The 13,838-nt window shown below is 35.9% G+C and overlaps 1 protein-coding gene across 1 annotated transcript in view; it reads right to left on the reverse strand.

Moving 5' to 3' along the window:
- Positions 1-13,838, reverse strand: part of CNTNAP4 (contactin associated protein family member 4) — a 223,077-nt gene that overhangs the window by 15,745 nt on the left and 193,494 nt on the right. The window contains exons 16-17 of the mRNA XM_072415021.1: positions 12,056-12,226; positions 10,277-10,495 (exon numbers count right to left, since the gene is read on the reverse strand). Coding sequence (XP_072271122.1) covers positions 10,277-10,495; positions 12,056-12,226 — 390 coding nt within the window. The remainder of the gene's footprint in view (positions 1-10,276; positions 10,496-12,055; positions 12,227-13,838) is intronic.

Here is a 13,838-nt window from a genome sequence, read left to right on the forward strand (position 1 = left end):
ATCCACAACATGTCTGGTTACACAGGCCAAATTATAAAGCCTGATATTTGGAAAGCCCACCCCACCCTCCGTCTTTGGTAGATATAATTTCAAAAGCGAAATTCTGGGGCGTCTGCCTGCCCAAATAAATTTTGTAAAAGCTCTGTTATGAGCATTAATATCAGCATGGGTGAGTAAAAGAGGCAAAGTCTGCATGGGATATAACAATTTGGAGAAGGACATCATTTTCACCAAATGACAGCGGCCTAGAAAAGATAGTGGCAGGTTCTCCCACATCTTCAATTCCCGCATTATTTTGGTGATCAAAGGAGGATAATTCAAAGAGTACAATGAGGAGGGCATACAACCAATGTGCAAGCCTAGATATTTTATAGAGTGTGAAGCAATTTTGAACGGAACCTGCGCTTTCCAGCGGTCAGCAACCGTCCTAGATCTGGCTAAAGAGAGAATTTCACTCTTTGCAAAATTTATTTTGAGGCCCGAGAAACTTTCATATGTACAGAATATTGTTCTAATAGCATTACTATCCCTTCTAGGAGCAGATGTGAATATCAAAATGTCATCCGCAAAAAAGGTGGTTCTCAACTCACCATCATGCACCGGAATACCATGCAGAGAGGGGGTGGTGTCCAAACATCTAACCAGTGGTTCTAGTGCAAGGTTGAACAGGAGGGGTGATAGGGGGCATCCCTGCCTGGTTCCTCTATACAATGTGAGGGGACCAGACAGGAACCCAGGTGTAAGTATATTGGCCTTCGGGGATGCATACATCGCTGCCAATAAGTTCAGAAATGAACCTCCCAGCCCAATGTGACGAAGCACCTTAAAAAGCCATGTTATGTTCACTGTGTCAAATGCTTTTTGTGCATCTATTGCAATTATAGCCAAACCAGGATCAGGTTGTTGTTGTTTGGCCATCTCCAACGCCACCAACACTTTCCTGATGTTAGCTACTGCAAATCTGCCCTGTACAAAGCCCACCTGTGATGGGGAAATAAGAGAAGGCAATATCCTAGCCAGTCTATCAGCAAGAATTTTGGATAAAATTTTTGCATCAATGTTTATCAGAGAAATAGGGCGGTAGGATTCCGGATCACATGGATCCTTATCCTTTTTTTAAGATAAGCTTTATATAGGCTTCTTGCCCAGACTGAAAATAAGTGCCTCCCTCCCATAAGGTGGAGTACATGGCATGAAGGTCATCAACCACCTCCTGTCCAAGAAATTTGGAAAATTCGGCTGTAAAGCCGTCATGTCCAGGGGCATTCCCATTGTTCAAGTGCTTGATAACCCTTTGAATTTGTTCTTTTGTAATAGGGGCATTTAAAGTCTCCAAATCAACTTGTTGCAATCGGGGCATATCAATTGATGACAGGAATGCAGAACCAGCTGTCTCATCTGTAACTGGGAGTGAGTACAAATCCTGAAAGTATTGTGCTAAATATCGGTTCACCTCTTTGGGCAAGGTAACCACGATACCCTCAGATGATCTCAGTTTTGGAATATAAGTTGGTTTATACTTTGCACGAACCAAATTCGCCAACATTTTGCCTGATTTATTACCGAATTTATGAAACTCCAAATCTCTATACTTAGATTTCAGTTGTTCATATTGGTATAACCTTAAGTCAAATTGATGCTTGGAGTCACGCCATATCTGTCTAGCAGTTGGGGAGGGATTATCAGTGAGCGCCTGTTGCGCGTCTCTAAGATTGCGTTGAGCAGACAAGAAATGAGAAAGGGTCATCTTTTTATTTTTGGTCATAAAGGAGATGATCTTTCCCCGAAGGAAGGCTTTACCCGCTTCCCAAAAAAGTATCGGTTCTTTTCTATGAGCTGTATTATGTTGAGTATATTCTAGCCATGATGACGTTAGCATTCCCTGGAACTCGGGATCCTTACATAGATAAGAGGGAATGCGCCAAGGTATGTAGTCGTCCTTGGGAAAACTGTCCCGCATTGTAACAGATATGGGGGAATGATCTGATAACGCCATAACATGAATTTCTGGTAACTCTAATCTCTCCAGGATTGCATCTGTGCAAAATAAATATTCCAAGCGGGCTTGCGCTATATGGGCCTGAGATACAAAGGTAAATTGGCGTTCTAGGGGATGGTACTGCCTCCAAACATCATTCAGAGACATTGCTTGAACAAAATCTGCCAGTACCGAGTGGGATGATGGCTTGGCAGTAGTTGGGGTTGGAGTAGATTGTCTATCCTCCGATTGCACCATAACAGAATTGAAATCTCCCCCAACTATTTTGCAAGGGGTAGGGTCCTGGGCTATCCAACTAGAAACTTCCTGAAAAAAAGAGGAAGATGGATCTTGAATCAGGTTATCTCGCCTTTGATTGCATCTCAGAGCGGTGTGCATCACGGATCTTCTTGGTGGGAGGACCATCCGATTGCTTAGGTACTTTTGGGGAGTGCACCGGGATCAAGGAGTGCCCATGTAAACGTGGTGGGGAGGTACCAGAATTTTCTGATGGTGCAGGTGACAGCTCAGATGTTAAAGTGTGGACCAAATTTTCGGCCTCCTCGGCCGAGGTGAGCGAGTATTTTCTCCCCTGAGTATCAGTAAAATGTAGGATTGCAGGATAAGCCAGGGTAAAACGCAATTTATGATGGTATAGCATGGAATATACTCGTTGGAAGCTGCGCCTCTTGCACAAGACTTCTGCCGAATAGTCCGCAAATAGTAGCAGAGAGGCACCCTCATATTGCAGCTTGCGTTGGTTCCGAAAAGCTTGAAGCAGACGGGTTCTATCAGCATAATAGTAGTAGGCGACCAGTACGGGTCTAGAATTAGACCTCTCCGTGCGAGCTGGACCCAGCCTGTGAGCACGCTCAACTTTACAGGGTGCAGTAAGGCCCAATAGCTTGGGTAATATTGTAGAGCAGATATCATGCAGCTGCGTTGGTTTAATGTTCTCTGGAAGACCCACGACGCGCAAATTATTGCGCCTGGATCTGTTCTCTAAATCTTCTATTTTATCCTGCAATGCTTGTGCTTTGGTTTCTAGCGTAGATAAAGTAATCCTGCGAGAGGTAACAGCATCCTCAACTAGTGTAATGCGCTGCTCAGCATTATCTAATCTATGTGACTGTTCCTTTAAATCCTTCCGCACAGATTGTATGCATTTTTGTACTGCAGCATCAATGGCCTCTTGTAGTGTTGGTTTTAGCAAGGCAGCAACAGCATCAGCTATTTTTTCAGGTTGAGAACTCTCTGAATGATCAGAAGACTGTACCTTTAATTCAGCAGCGCTGGAGGCATGTGAAGAGAAGGATGCGGCGGCCATCTTGGAGGGGGTAGAGCGGATCTTATCTCTCTTCCCCATGGTATCCTGCTGCTTAGAAGAAGAAGACGGCTCCAGAAATCTGTCCATCCATGCGCTGGTAAGTATGTGCTGAGATGCGGGCGGGGGAGCGGAGGTAGTGCCCGCTCATTAAGCTGGAATCCCGGAGGCGAGCGGGAGCCGGGCTTACATGCTGCCTGCTCGCGGGGCGCCGGAACCGGAAGTCCCATCCCCTTGTTTTAAAATACATGATAGTTTCAAGAGCTGTTTTTACTTTTAGACCTTATTTGATTCTGTTCTTAGGAGTAGGAACAGTGATTATTATCCCCCAATCTTCTGGCTTGCCACTCTCATTACCAAGGTTTTTGTGTAGCGTAGTGTGTGCATGTAAAGGTATGCAGACAAGCATCATTGTACTTTGCAAAAGAGATTACATCACAAGTCACAGAACTGTACTTAGACACAAGGGAAGCATCCATGCACTTGGTAGATATAGCATGGTATCTATGAAGACTGCATTTGTTCCAGTTACATTTTGTATTATAAAAATACTCTCACAAAACTTTTTGAAGACATTTTAGAAAATGTTTGATTTCCTCAAACTGAACCAATATACAGTACCATGTTGTTATAAAAAAAGGTTATCTTTAGAGTGCACAGTAAAATTAAACACTACCTAAAATATTTTGTTTGACCCTGTATTTCCTGACGTAGCTGAACATAATAATGCTCTGTTCTTCTGAGATACATAATAAAAGTTAAACTTCAGGAAGATTGATAAATACTCAGAGAAAATGCGTATATTGGAAATGTTTTTCTGACCACATAGTTTGTATAGTTATTCTATTCCATTCTAACACAGCTCTGGCACAATACACAGTCCTGTCTGTTTTCCTGCCGCCCCTTGTCCGAACCCGGCAATACAGGGACTGAAAGAAGCTAATACCAAGTGTAATGCACTACTTGAAATAAAAAAACAAAAACAAAGGTAAGGATGTATTATTGAGTTAAACTGAATATGCCTGTCCAGAATGCAGTTTTAAGATTCTTGTGTATATCACAAGGATGGTTTTCGCAAGGGAATGAAGACGACTGCTCCATGGCCACAACTACATGGGCTCAACTTTATTTATGTCAGGGAAATGGAAAACAATGTTTCAATAGTCCATTTATCGGTGCAATACCAACACACAAAAATGCCATCATTACTCAAAGCCTATGCTCAAACAAAACATTGGGTCAACCGTACTTATGGAATCCAAAGTGGTTGCTACTTTTAAAATTGCATGAGTATGGGCTGAATATGGCTTTTATCTGGGTAGAGTGAAATTAGTCTATGTGCTAGTATATATTAGCCTCTAATATTTGAGAAATTGGGCACTTGAAAAAGTAAAAAGGCTTTTTCTGATTGCAGTTTTTTTCCCAGGTTGGCTGGCATCAGGCCCATTTTTTGTGTAACCAGGGATTTCCTGAGAGAAGCTGAATAATAGAAGATTATTACATCGTTTACAAATCCCTATAGCCAGATTCAGACAGTCAGTAAACAGTTGCTTTTATTGTTTATTATAAGTACAACTAGAAGTGGCTATTGAAAACAGAATTCCAATTGTGAGTCATTCTTTTTCATTCAGTTAATTAAATGTCACAGATTTGGCAGTCATAAAGCACAAATTATTTGATTTGACTTTTCGAGGATTTTCAGTTCAAAACTAGCACTCAGCTCCTAACAAACTGAATTAATTTGAAAGAAAGACAATTAATTCTATTTTTCTCTACTTAACTGTACACTAACATCTGTTGCATATCAAATAAGGATATATTCCATCAGTAATCTATACTGAATACCATATTACTTAAATCATGTCTAAAGATGATTTACTTACTAACTTATTGTATATAATGTCACAGAGTAAAAATGAAATGCACCATATGCCAATGTTATAATCCAGGTTAGAGTTTGGCACGAACCACACATCTAGATCACATATCTGATACGAGAAAATCAGTATATGAATATCCCATTTGTATTTTAAAAGGCTGTGCAATATAAAGGGATTGCCATAAAAAAAAAAGTATATATAAAATGTTATCTTCATATCATATCATATCTCATAACTGTTGAGGTCACTTACTCCACCATCTGTAATACAGAAAATTTACCACATATGACAAGTTATCAGTATGATTTACTGGAAGCACATTTATTTATATTTTAGGATTATGGTGAAATTATTTTATATCAATCACAGATTTTATTATTGATAATTTATATGGGGTAAATTGCATTTTGATATATATATATATATATATATATATATATATATATATATATATGTTTCCTGCTTTTACCTATCAAGTTTTTTTTAAAGCACAACTCCAGGTAATTTTGTGTTATTAAGAGTTATTTCTCCTGAGGGTGTAACAAATATCAGGATTACTGCACTTTTTTTCATGCCACATAGTGCAGTTCTTGTTTTGGATATAAAATCTACAGATTTCATTCAGTGCAGCACCAGTGCTGATTTTGAAGTAAAGTGCAGCGATCCAGACATTTGTCACACCCTTGGGAAAGGTAACATTTATTTACACATCCATTCTCAAAAAGAACTGATAGAAGCTACTTGAAACTTTCGGGTGAAATAAAATGCAAGGTGCGTATTGTTTTTAAAATAAAAATACAGTAATATGTTGTTATTATCTAGCTTTGGTGTAATGATCAAGTAACTGAATGATAAATAATACCTGGACTCTTCTGAGCACTTATTCCAGCATTAATCAAAATGTTATTACTTCCAATAGCTGAAAACTTTTGCATATACTTTTGTCAAAGTCACTGTTCTAATAGACCTTTAATGTCATGTCATGTAACAGAGAAATTTACTCAGTCCAATTTAAATTGTTTATAGTGCAGTTTGGATTTATTTTGCTAGATTCCAGACATGTTGAAAAGTCCAACTCTTTCAAACTGATTCAATATAACTGAATTTGTTCTGACAACTTATCCAAAAATTCAGTGACAGATGGAGACAATGAACATCCTTTGATATTTTCCTTGAGCAAAGTATGACGGAAATGGAAGCTACATACAAGCAACATTTTATGAAATCTGGTGCTCGTATTCTTTTGCAAGTCATGAATCATCCTATTGTTTCCGAATTGTACTAGGTACATCATTTCAGAATTTTTTTAACAGCTCATATTCTTTTTGTGGCATCTTAAAGGTACATGTCTTTACTAAGCCTGGCTGGGAGAATATATCCCCTATATCATTTGTAGTATAATTTGCTGAATTGCTATTTTTAAAGTTTTAACATAGTATTTTAAAGCCATTATCTTCTGACTGCTGCATCCTCTGCTACCTTTTTATTTTCTGAACTAAATGGCACTTAACTACAAAAGATTACAGTGTAGATGTTTTCGTTCTGGAGTCCAGTCTTTCAAAATGGTGAGAAACACAAGAACTGGTGGCTAAAATTATTTAAGAAAGTTCTTTTAGAAGCTCAAATTTTGCCATATCACACCTTTCTCACTTCTGTCCATATGTTCTTCTTTAATCCTATTAGATCACAGGGAGATAATTTATTCTCTGTTCTTTTGCAATCAGAGTTTGACAGGGTTTATAGCTTTCATTAAAAACGGCAGCTGGACCAAGAGCTGTATTGAGCACCAGGTGAATGTATTCTGCTCACAGTGTAGTAATGACAGCCTATTAAAGTTAATACCTTGTGAATTGCTTGTCCATTCCATAGCACCCTCAGGAAGACAGTGCTAAACAAGGTAATTCTACCTGACAAACGTTTTTGATAGTTAATCCTAATATAAAAAAAGGATATATGAACAATTCTTTTCTAATCTTCTTAAAAATCTGAAAAGTATCTTCTTTTTGATCTAATTAAAATAATATTGATGTAAAAGATATATTTTTGATGCTTAAAAATTTGAGATTTATCCAAGCTTTATTGTCTGGCACCTACTATATTTATATATTTGTGCATGGTTGTTTTGTGGTTTCCTAATCTTTTTTTAACACAGATGGCCTAAGATGACAATTTATCAATTATGGCTAAAGCAAACCATTATCCTTCAATTTACAGTATACAGAAAATGCAACAGCATGCACTCATAGGCAGATGCAGTTGTGAATCATTTTACATCTTTAAATGGAAGAAGGAAATTAATAAACAGCAGATGGTTTTCAAACACCATTAATGAACATCTAAAACCAAGAACAACATGTAAGACAGTCAGTGTACCCTCCTTAGGTTTGGTGGCCGAATTAGAGCTAATTCAAGGTTGTGATGTGTTTTACCACGTCCTCATGCCAGAAAAATGTTGCCTGCAGAAGCCCCAGATGCTGGTTCTTTTTGAAGGTTCAAGCTGCGGAAAGCCATTTTAACTCCAGCCATCAATTTTTAGGCAGTTACAGTAACATTTTCATTCTCTTTTGGATAAAGGTTTTACCTACATAAATAAAAGCTGTAAATATCCCTGTCAATGTTAGATGGTTTATGGTTTGTCTCATTTGCTAAATAGCTTGGTCTACTAGGAAAAGTTGAAAAATTACAGACTCATTAGCAAAATCAATAGACAATAAAACTGGTTTTAATTTAAATTTATATCTTTTCCCTTGCTTTTTTCAGTCTTTTCCCCTGCACTGTACACTTTCTGTAGACTCCTAGGGATGACTTATGAATATGAATTTACTCTGTGTTACACTAAACATCACAGGTGCAATCAAGAAGGGAATTTAGGAGGTTCCCGGAGACATGCCAGAAAAAATATAGCCTAAGTACTTAGTATAGCTTTATGATAGGTGCTTCTTTAGGTTTAGGTTTCTTTTCATAGTATATGGCGTACTCCTGGGTGATTTAAGTTATGTGATCCAGATGTTTTTCAGTCAAATTGGTTGCTGGTGACAAGGTTTCTAAAACTGGTGCCAGAGAAGGAAAATTTTTGAAACTGGCGGCAGACATCCAATTCCTTTCACTCTCTTCACCAACTATTCAAAGGAAACCTTTTGATTACACTGGTGTAATACCCCTCAAAATACCCGATTGCTCCCTGACTCCATTAAGGACATGGAAATAATTCCCCCCTCTGCTCCTTAAAGAACTCACCTCCATAACAAAAAAACTATCACAGTTTAAAGTCTCAAATCCCCTGAGGAAAGAAATATGCGAAACGCATCAGGTAACAAGACAAATGTGGATCATTCCAAAAAAGATCTGTCAATGAAGTGTTCCCACATGATGATTTGTGAACACACTTGATATCAATAATCTTTATGCATATGTATGAATATGTAATCACTTTTTGTTTTTACTAAAGTAATTGCCCAAAAAGCCTACCTCGGTTCTTCTCTTTCTACATTAAAAAAAGGAAAAACTTATTTTACTGGATCGATTTATTTGAGAATAACTTGTGTAGAAGAGCAGACCTACTGTAAAAGATGACATTAAACCATGATGTCTCTCTAGAAAAAGACTCCATATAAGTGACAAAGTGTAACATTACTGGTTTAGATAGTAAAAGCAAGCTAGCAGAAGGAAGAAGTCACCAGTGGCAAAATCTCAAGTGGGATATAGGTTAAGGAGCCTATGTCAATGGCCTATGTTTGTATCAGAAATTTTCACTCTCATACAAGTCTATGGGAATATAAAAATAGCTTAAAATGGCTTAATGCAGCTCAGAAGAGGGCTTGACCTTGCTCTTGAAGCAACTCAAAAGAAATCCAAATGAACACTAAATGTACCTGACTAAATGCACCTCAAACTTTAAAAGGTGTTTGCTAAGGTGTCCCAAAATCCAATTGACAAAAACTTGAAGCCTATTGACACAGGGCTTCTTAAAAACAAGATCCTGCAATTGGCATTGATGACTAGTTTTAACAAATTAAAAGACTTGTTGAAAATAATCAGTATAGCATTTAACAAATTAGCAAAACTCAATGTGAAATTAATTGGGGATGGAATCATGGTAACATATGTTCACGTATTCACAATATCTAAATAGTTTATATTTAGCTTTATATCGGTATAATAGCTTTGGATGTACCAAACAAATGTCCTCTGGAACTATGAGAATTAAATGCTTTGTATATAGAAGCAACACTTCATTTAATTAGAAACAATTAATTTTCAAGGTAATACATGGAAATTCTTGTCTTATAATGACTATTATTCCAATAAATCAATTTCTCCTTTTTGATAAATAGAGGAAGACAAATTCCAAAAAAGGAGTCATTGAAGGTCATTAAACCATTCATGATAAATTGATTCTATTACTTCTGCGTTAATAATCACTTCCAACTAAGAGTTACTTTTTAAATAGATGTAGATGTTTACAGGAATAATGTGTAGAGTATATTGTTATTTCAGTATTCTATATTTTTACTTAATATGTCTCCCCATAACTAAGAGTTTAAAAAATTAATACAAATTCATTGTGTTTGTTAATTAGAGTATTACAATAAGTTGAGTTGTACTTATTATACAGATATCACTGCAAAGCATAATCTGTGATGTAGTACCCTGGCTTTTTGTGGCTATTTTTGTAACTACGCCAGTATGATACTACATATCAAAAATATACACATGCTTCTAAAACATATATTACCTATTCCATGAAATGCTGTATGTAAAATGTATGCTGTAAATACATCATATATACAAATTTTAAAATTTGTTGATATTAGAAGTCAAGTTTGTGTTATTTCCAGCTAAAAGATGTTGTATAGCAAGTAAACAGTGGGTAGCAGAAACCACCCCTTGCAACCACCAGCCAATAGTAGTGCTAGCAGCTGTTAACCTTAACAATCAGAGGTTTGATTCATGCTGGGTTTGTCCAAACATGGACATTTCTACTGAACCACAAAGTAAATTAACAGGTTCATTATTATATGTGCTCTTACTCCCACTACTATCAACATCACACCTGGTTATTGCAAATTTGTATGTTATTTAATTACAACTTACCTATGAAAAGTTGACTGTAAAGTTGCAGCCGTATATGACCTTGGGAAGGAGTAGTATACTTTTTTAGTGGTAAATTATCCACTTGTAAAGAAGCTTCTTTAATGTTTCTCTCTGCCTTTACAAAATGCCATTGACTGTCATTCAAAGGAGTTGGTGAGTGTATTCTAACCTCTATGGGACCATTCCCAACATCGAATGAAAAAAACACATCTGTTGGAGCTGAAAAAAGCCATATGGAGTATAGATTTATAATTACATCATTATTTTAATTTATATTTTCAACAAGTAAAATAAAAATGGTTGCTTTAACTGTAGACTACAATTAGCTAACTTTATATAAAATATCACCATGGTACATTCTACCTATGAGCCTACCTATTGCTGTCTATATACCTAAATGGTCATAAAGTGGAACTAATAGAAGAACAGGAATGGAAAATTGTGATCTCCCTTCTGCAACAAAATAAACATACTTTACTGGTCGAATTGTTTTTATTTTTACTCACCTGTCCCTGTTCCATAGCGGTCTAGGATTTTATCTCAGAAGAAGACAGCGATCAGGCAGGTAAGTATATTTTATTGCAGAAGACATCACCTGTCCCCTTTCACCGATTAAGACCTGGCTGATCACAAATTTTCAAATTGGAACCTTGGTTCTGCTTTAAAATCAGAAGCTTGAGACTTAGTCCACACCTCAGTTTCCTATACTCCTGCCGGGGAGATATTTGTATCTAGTTGCTAGAACTTAACAGAGCTGTGCATAAACAAATGCCTGCAAACCTCAATTGACTGATAACAATATACCGTACTCATAAACAATGTGAGAGACTGACAAAGTTATACAGAAAATGATTACTTCATGTTAATATTGCTGCAAATGATTCAACAAAGTTATTCAATCATGGGGTGTGGCTTCCCCATTTTGGCCTTTGGTAAATAAACATTAACACAGTGAAATATGTGTTGTTTTACCCCTGATGTTACATTTAAATAATTTGAGATTAAAAGAGGGTGTACTTTTTCTCATGACTATATATATTTCTATAATTATATTATAGCAAATTCAGTAGGAGATGCTGGAAAATGAAAAGTGGACAGATACAATCAAATCTCCGAGCTGTATTTAGCAAAAGGGTTAATTTACTAAAAGTGTTTCCGATGTTTACATAGAGAAGTGAATTTTCAATAAGCAAGGAATAATTCACTTAGCTTAGTGAATGAAGTAAAGATCTGCTCACATCAGCTATGTAAGCAAAAAACATTTTTTTTTAATTTTTATATAAATGAGTATGCTTTGATAATCAACCACATTCATCAAGCTAAGTGAATATTACCTTGCAGAGTGATTTTTCACTTTTCTAAGTAAAGAACCTAAATTAAAATTAAATAGGGGTAGTATATGACAGACAGTTACAGACAGTGACACAAGAGGAGAAGAGGACCCTGCCCTGAGGAGTTTACAATCTAGGAGATCTATTTAATCCAGCATACACATTTTAACATGCAAAAAAGAGAATATTTTGTATCTGCTGCTTATACATTAAACTGTGGACCTAAAAATAAGGAAAAACATCCTAAAGTAGATTAAATCTCTGTTCTTTAACACAAAGTCAAGCAGAAAAATCTGTACTGTTTTACCGTTTCTTGCACAGCTAATGTAGTAATAATGGTATCTCATTACCACAGTTCATTTCCATAATAGCTATGAGACAAACTTAACTGGATATTATCTGTGTTATGGACTTTATTTTTAAACAAGGGTAACTAAAAGAGACTTACATTCCAATTCAATTTGAATAAAATCTTTGATTCCCAGGTTTTCTAGGAATAGTCCAGATGGTGACGCAGTCTTGAAAAAGAAAGATACATCTGCACTAAGTTCGCCATCAAAGGTAGGAAAATGAAGGTAGGATGATACTGTATTAAAAGAAGCTGCATTCCAAAAACTTCCTAGGCAAAAAGGAAAACATAACCGACTGTAATCAAACTTGAAAACTAAATGGAGAGGGAAATGATTTTTTTGTTATTGCTAGCAAAATGAAGGAAACTAAAGCAAACATTTGGAAGTATTTGGAAGGTTAATATGCATGTGTCTGTAGACAAAAAGGGACAGAGACAGAGAGATTGTGGGCCATTAGACTCTTATCCCTAGTAGGACAGAAACTAATGTAACTTCAAAATTAAATATAATGCTACAAAATATAATAATGTAATGTAACAGCTGTCCTGAGTTAGGTTAAATCCATTTATTATTTTAATAAAGAATGCTAAAAAAGTGTACAGACTTTGGAAAGTAATTATGAGTTTATAATTATTTCCATCTTTACAAGTGCAAAGTATACTTTTCTCAATACAGAATTTTCACACAAATTGCTGTGCTGTACATTTTAATTTTATTTTGTTTTACTAATTTAAACTTCCTTTTCTTCAAGGAATTTTATGGAACTCAAATTTTAGAAATAAATCATCATCTGCTAATGGCTTCTTCACCCTCTGTTTAGCTGAAAATTACTGTTGCCTTTAACTTTTGCATAATGGATGTGGCAAAATATATCATTACAACATATTATAATAAATATATAAAAATATTTGTAAAACCACTAATGGTGGTTTTTATTGACATCCCCCCCCCCTTTTATGTGTAAAAAGTACACATAAAATACTTACATTGCATACAGATTTTCTAACGACCAAGAAAAGGTTAATATCAATTACTTTTCTTTTGGGATCCCAAGAAAGGCAAGGATCCTTTATCCAACAAGTTGCACTCCCACACCACCAGGGAATGTTTTCCTTACAGATGTGGAATCCTCAGCTTCCACAGAATCCCACAGGAAGATTGATTAATATGGCAACTGCTTGTTGAAGCACAGCAGAATTCGAGATGTAAAGTAATTTTTTTTTAACCTTTTTCATAATAAATGTTTTTTTTATTGTTTAATTTGCATTTTTAGTGGGTGGTGGTGGAGTAAAGACATTGCATTCTCCTGCCCCTTGTGTCGGCTTCCTTGTATTTGTACATGTTATTAATGTATGTTTTTGGTATTTGCATTTTTTCATATTTCCTCACTAATGAAATACATAAATGTTATTGGATCTTTACATAAAATGTGCAAAAAAGTTTTATTAAAGCATATTTCAGATATACTGAACTTTTCTGCAAGCAGTGAGTATATAAGTAACAGAAAGCCTGAAATAATTTCAAGCATGAAATCTGACATAACTATTATTCCTATTCTGGTATATATAATGCGATAATTAATATTGATTTAGAAGTTACAATTGCAAGCTACTGAGGAGAGGATGATTACAGGGAACACATTTTATAAGGTCTACATATTCAAATGCAAATGTACTCATATCCCAAAGTCATATTTATGTTGCCTTATGTGTTTGATTAAGGTAGTGTTTAATACAATAACATGTTTACATTTTTAGACATGTTCATTAAAGTCTTATCAGTTTTCAGTATGCACTAGACAGATTCTGTAGAAGTTCAGCTCTGAGTTTCAGCAATAGTATGTTCTGTTCTAAATAAGGACATCATTCCTTTTACAAATTC

The sequence above is a fragment of the Pyxicephalus adspersus genome, chromosome 6 (genome assembly GCF_032062135.1).
Source record: "Pyxicephalus adspersus chromosome 6, UCB_Pads_2.0, whole genome shotgun sequence".
NCBI lineage: Eukaryota > Metazoa > Chordata > Amphibia > Anura > Pyxicephalidae > Pyxicephalus > Pyxicephalus adspersus.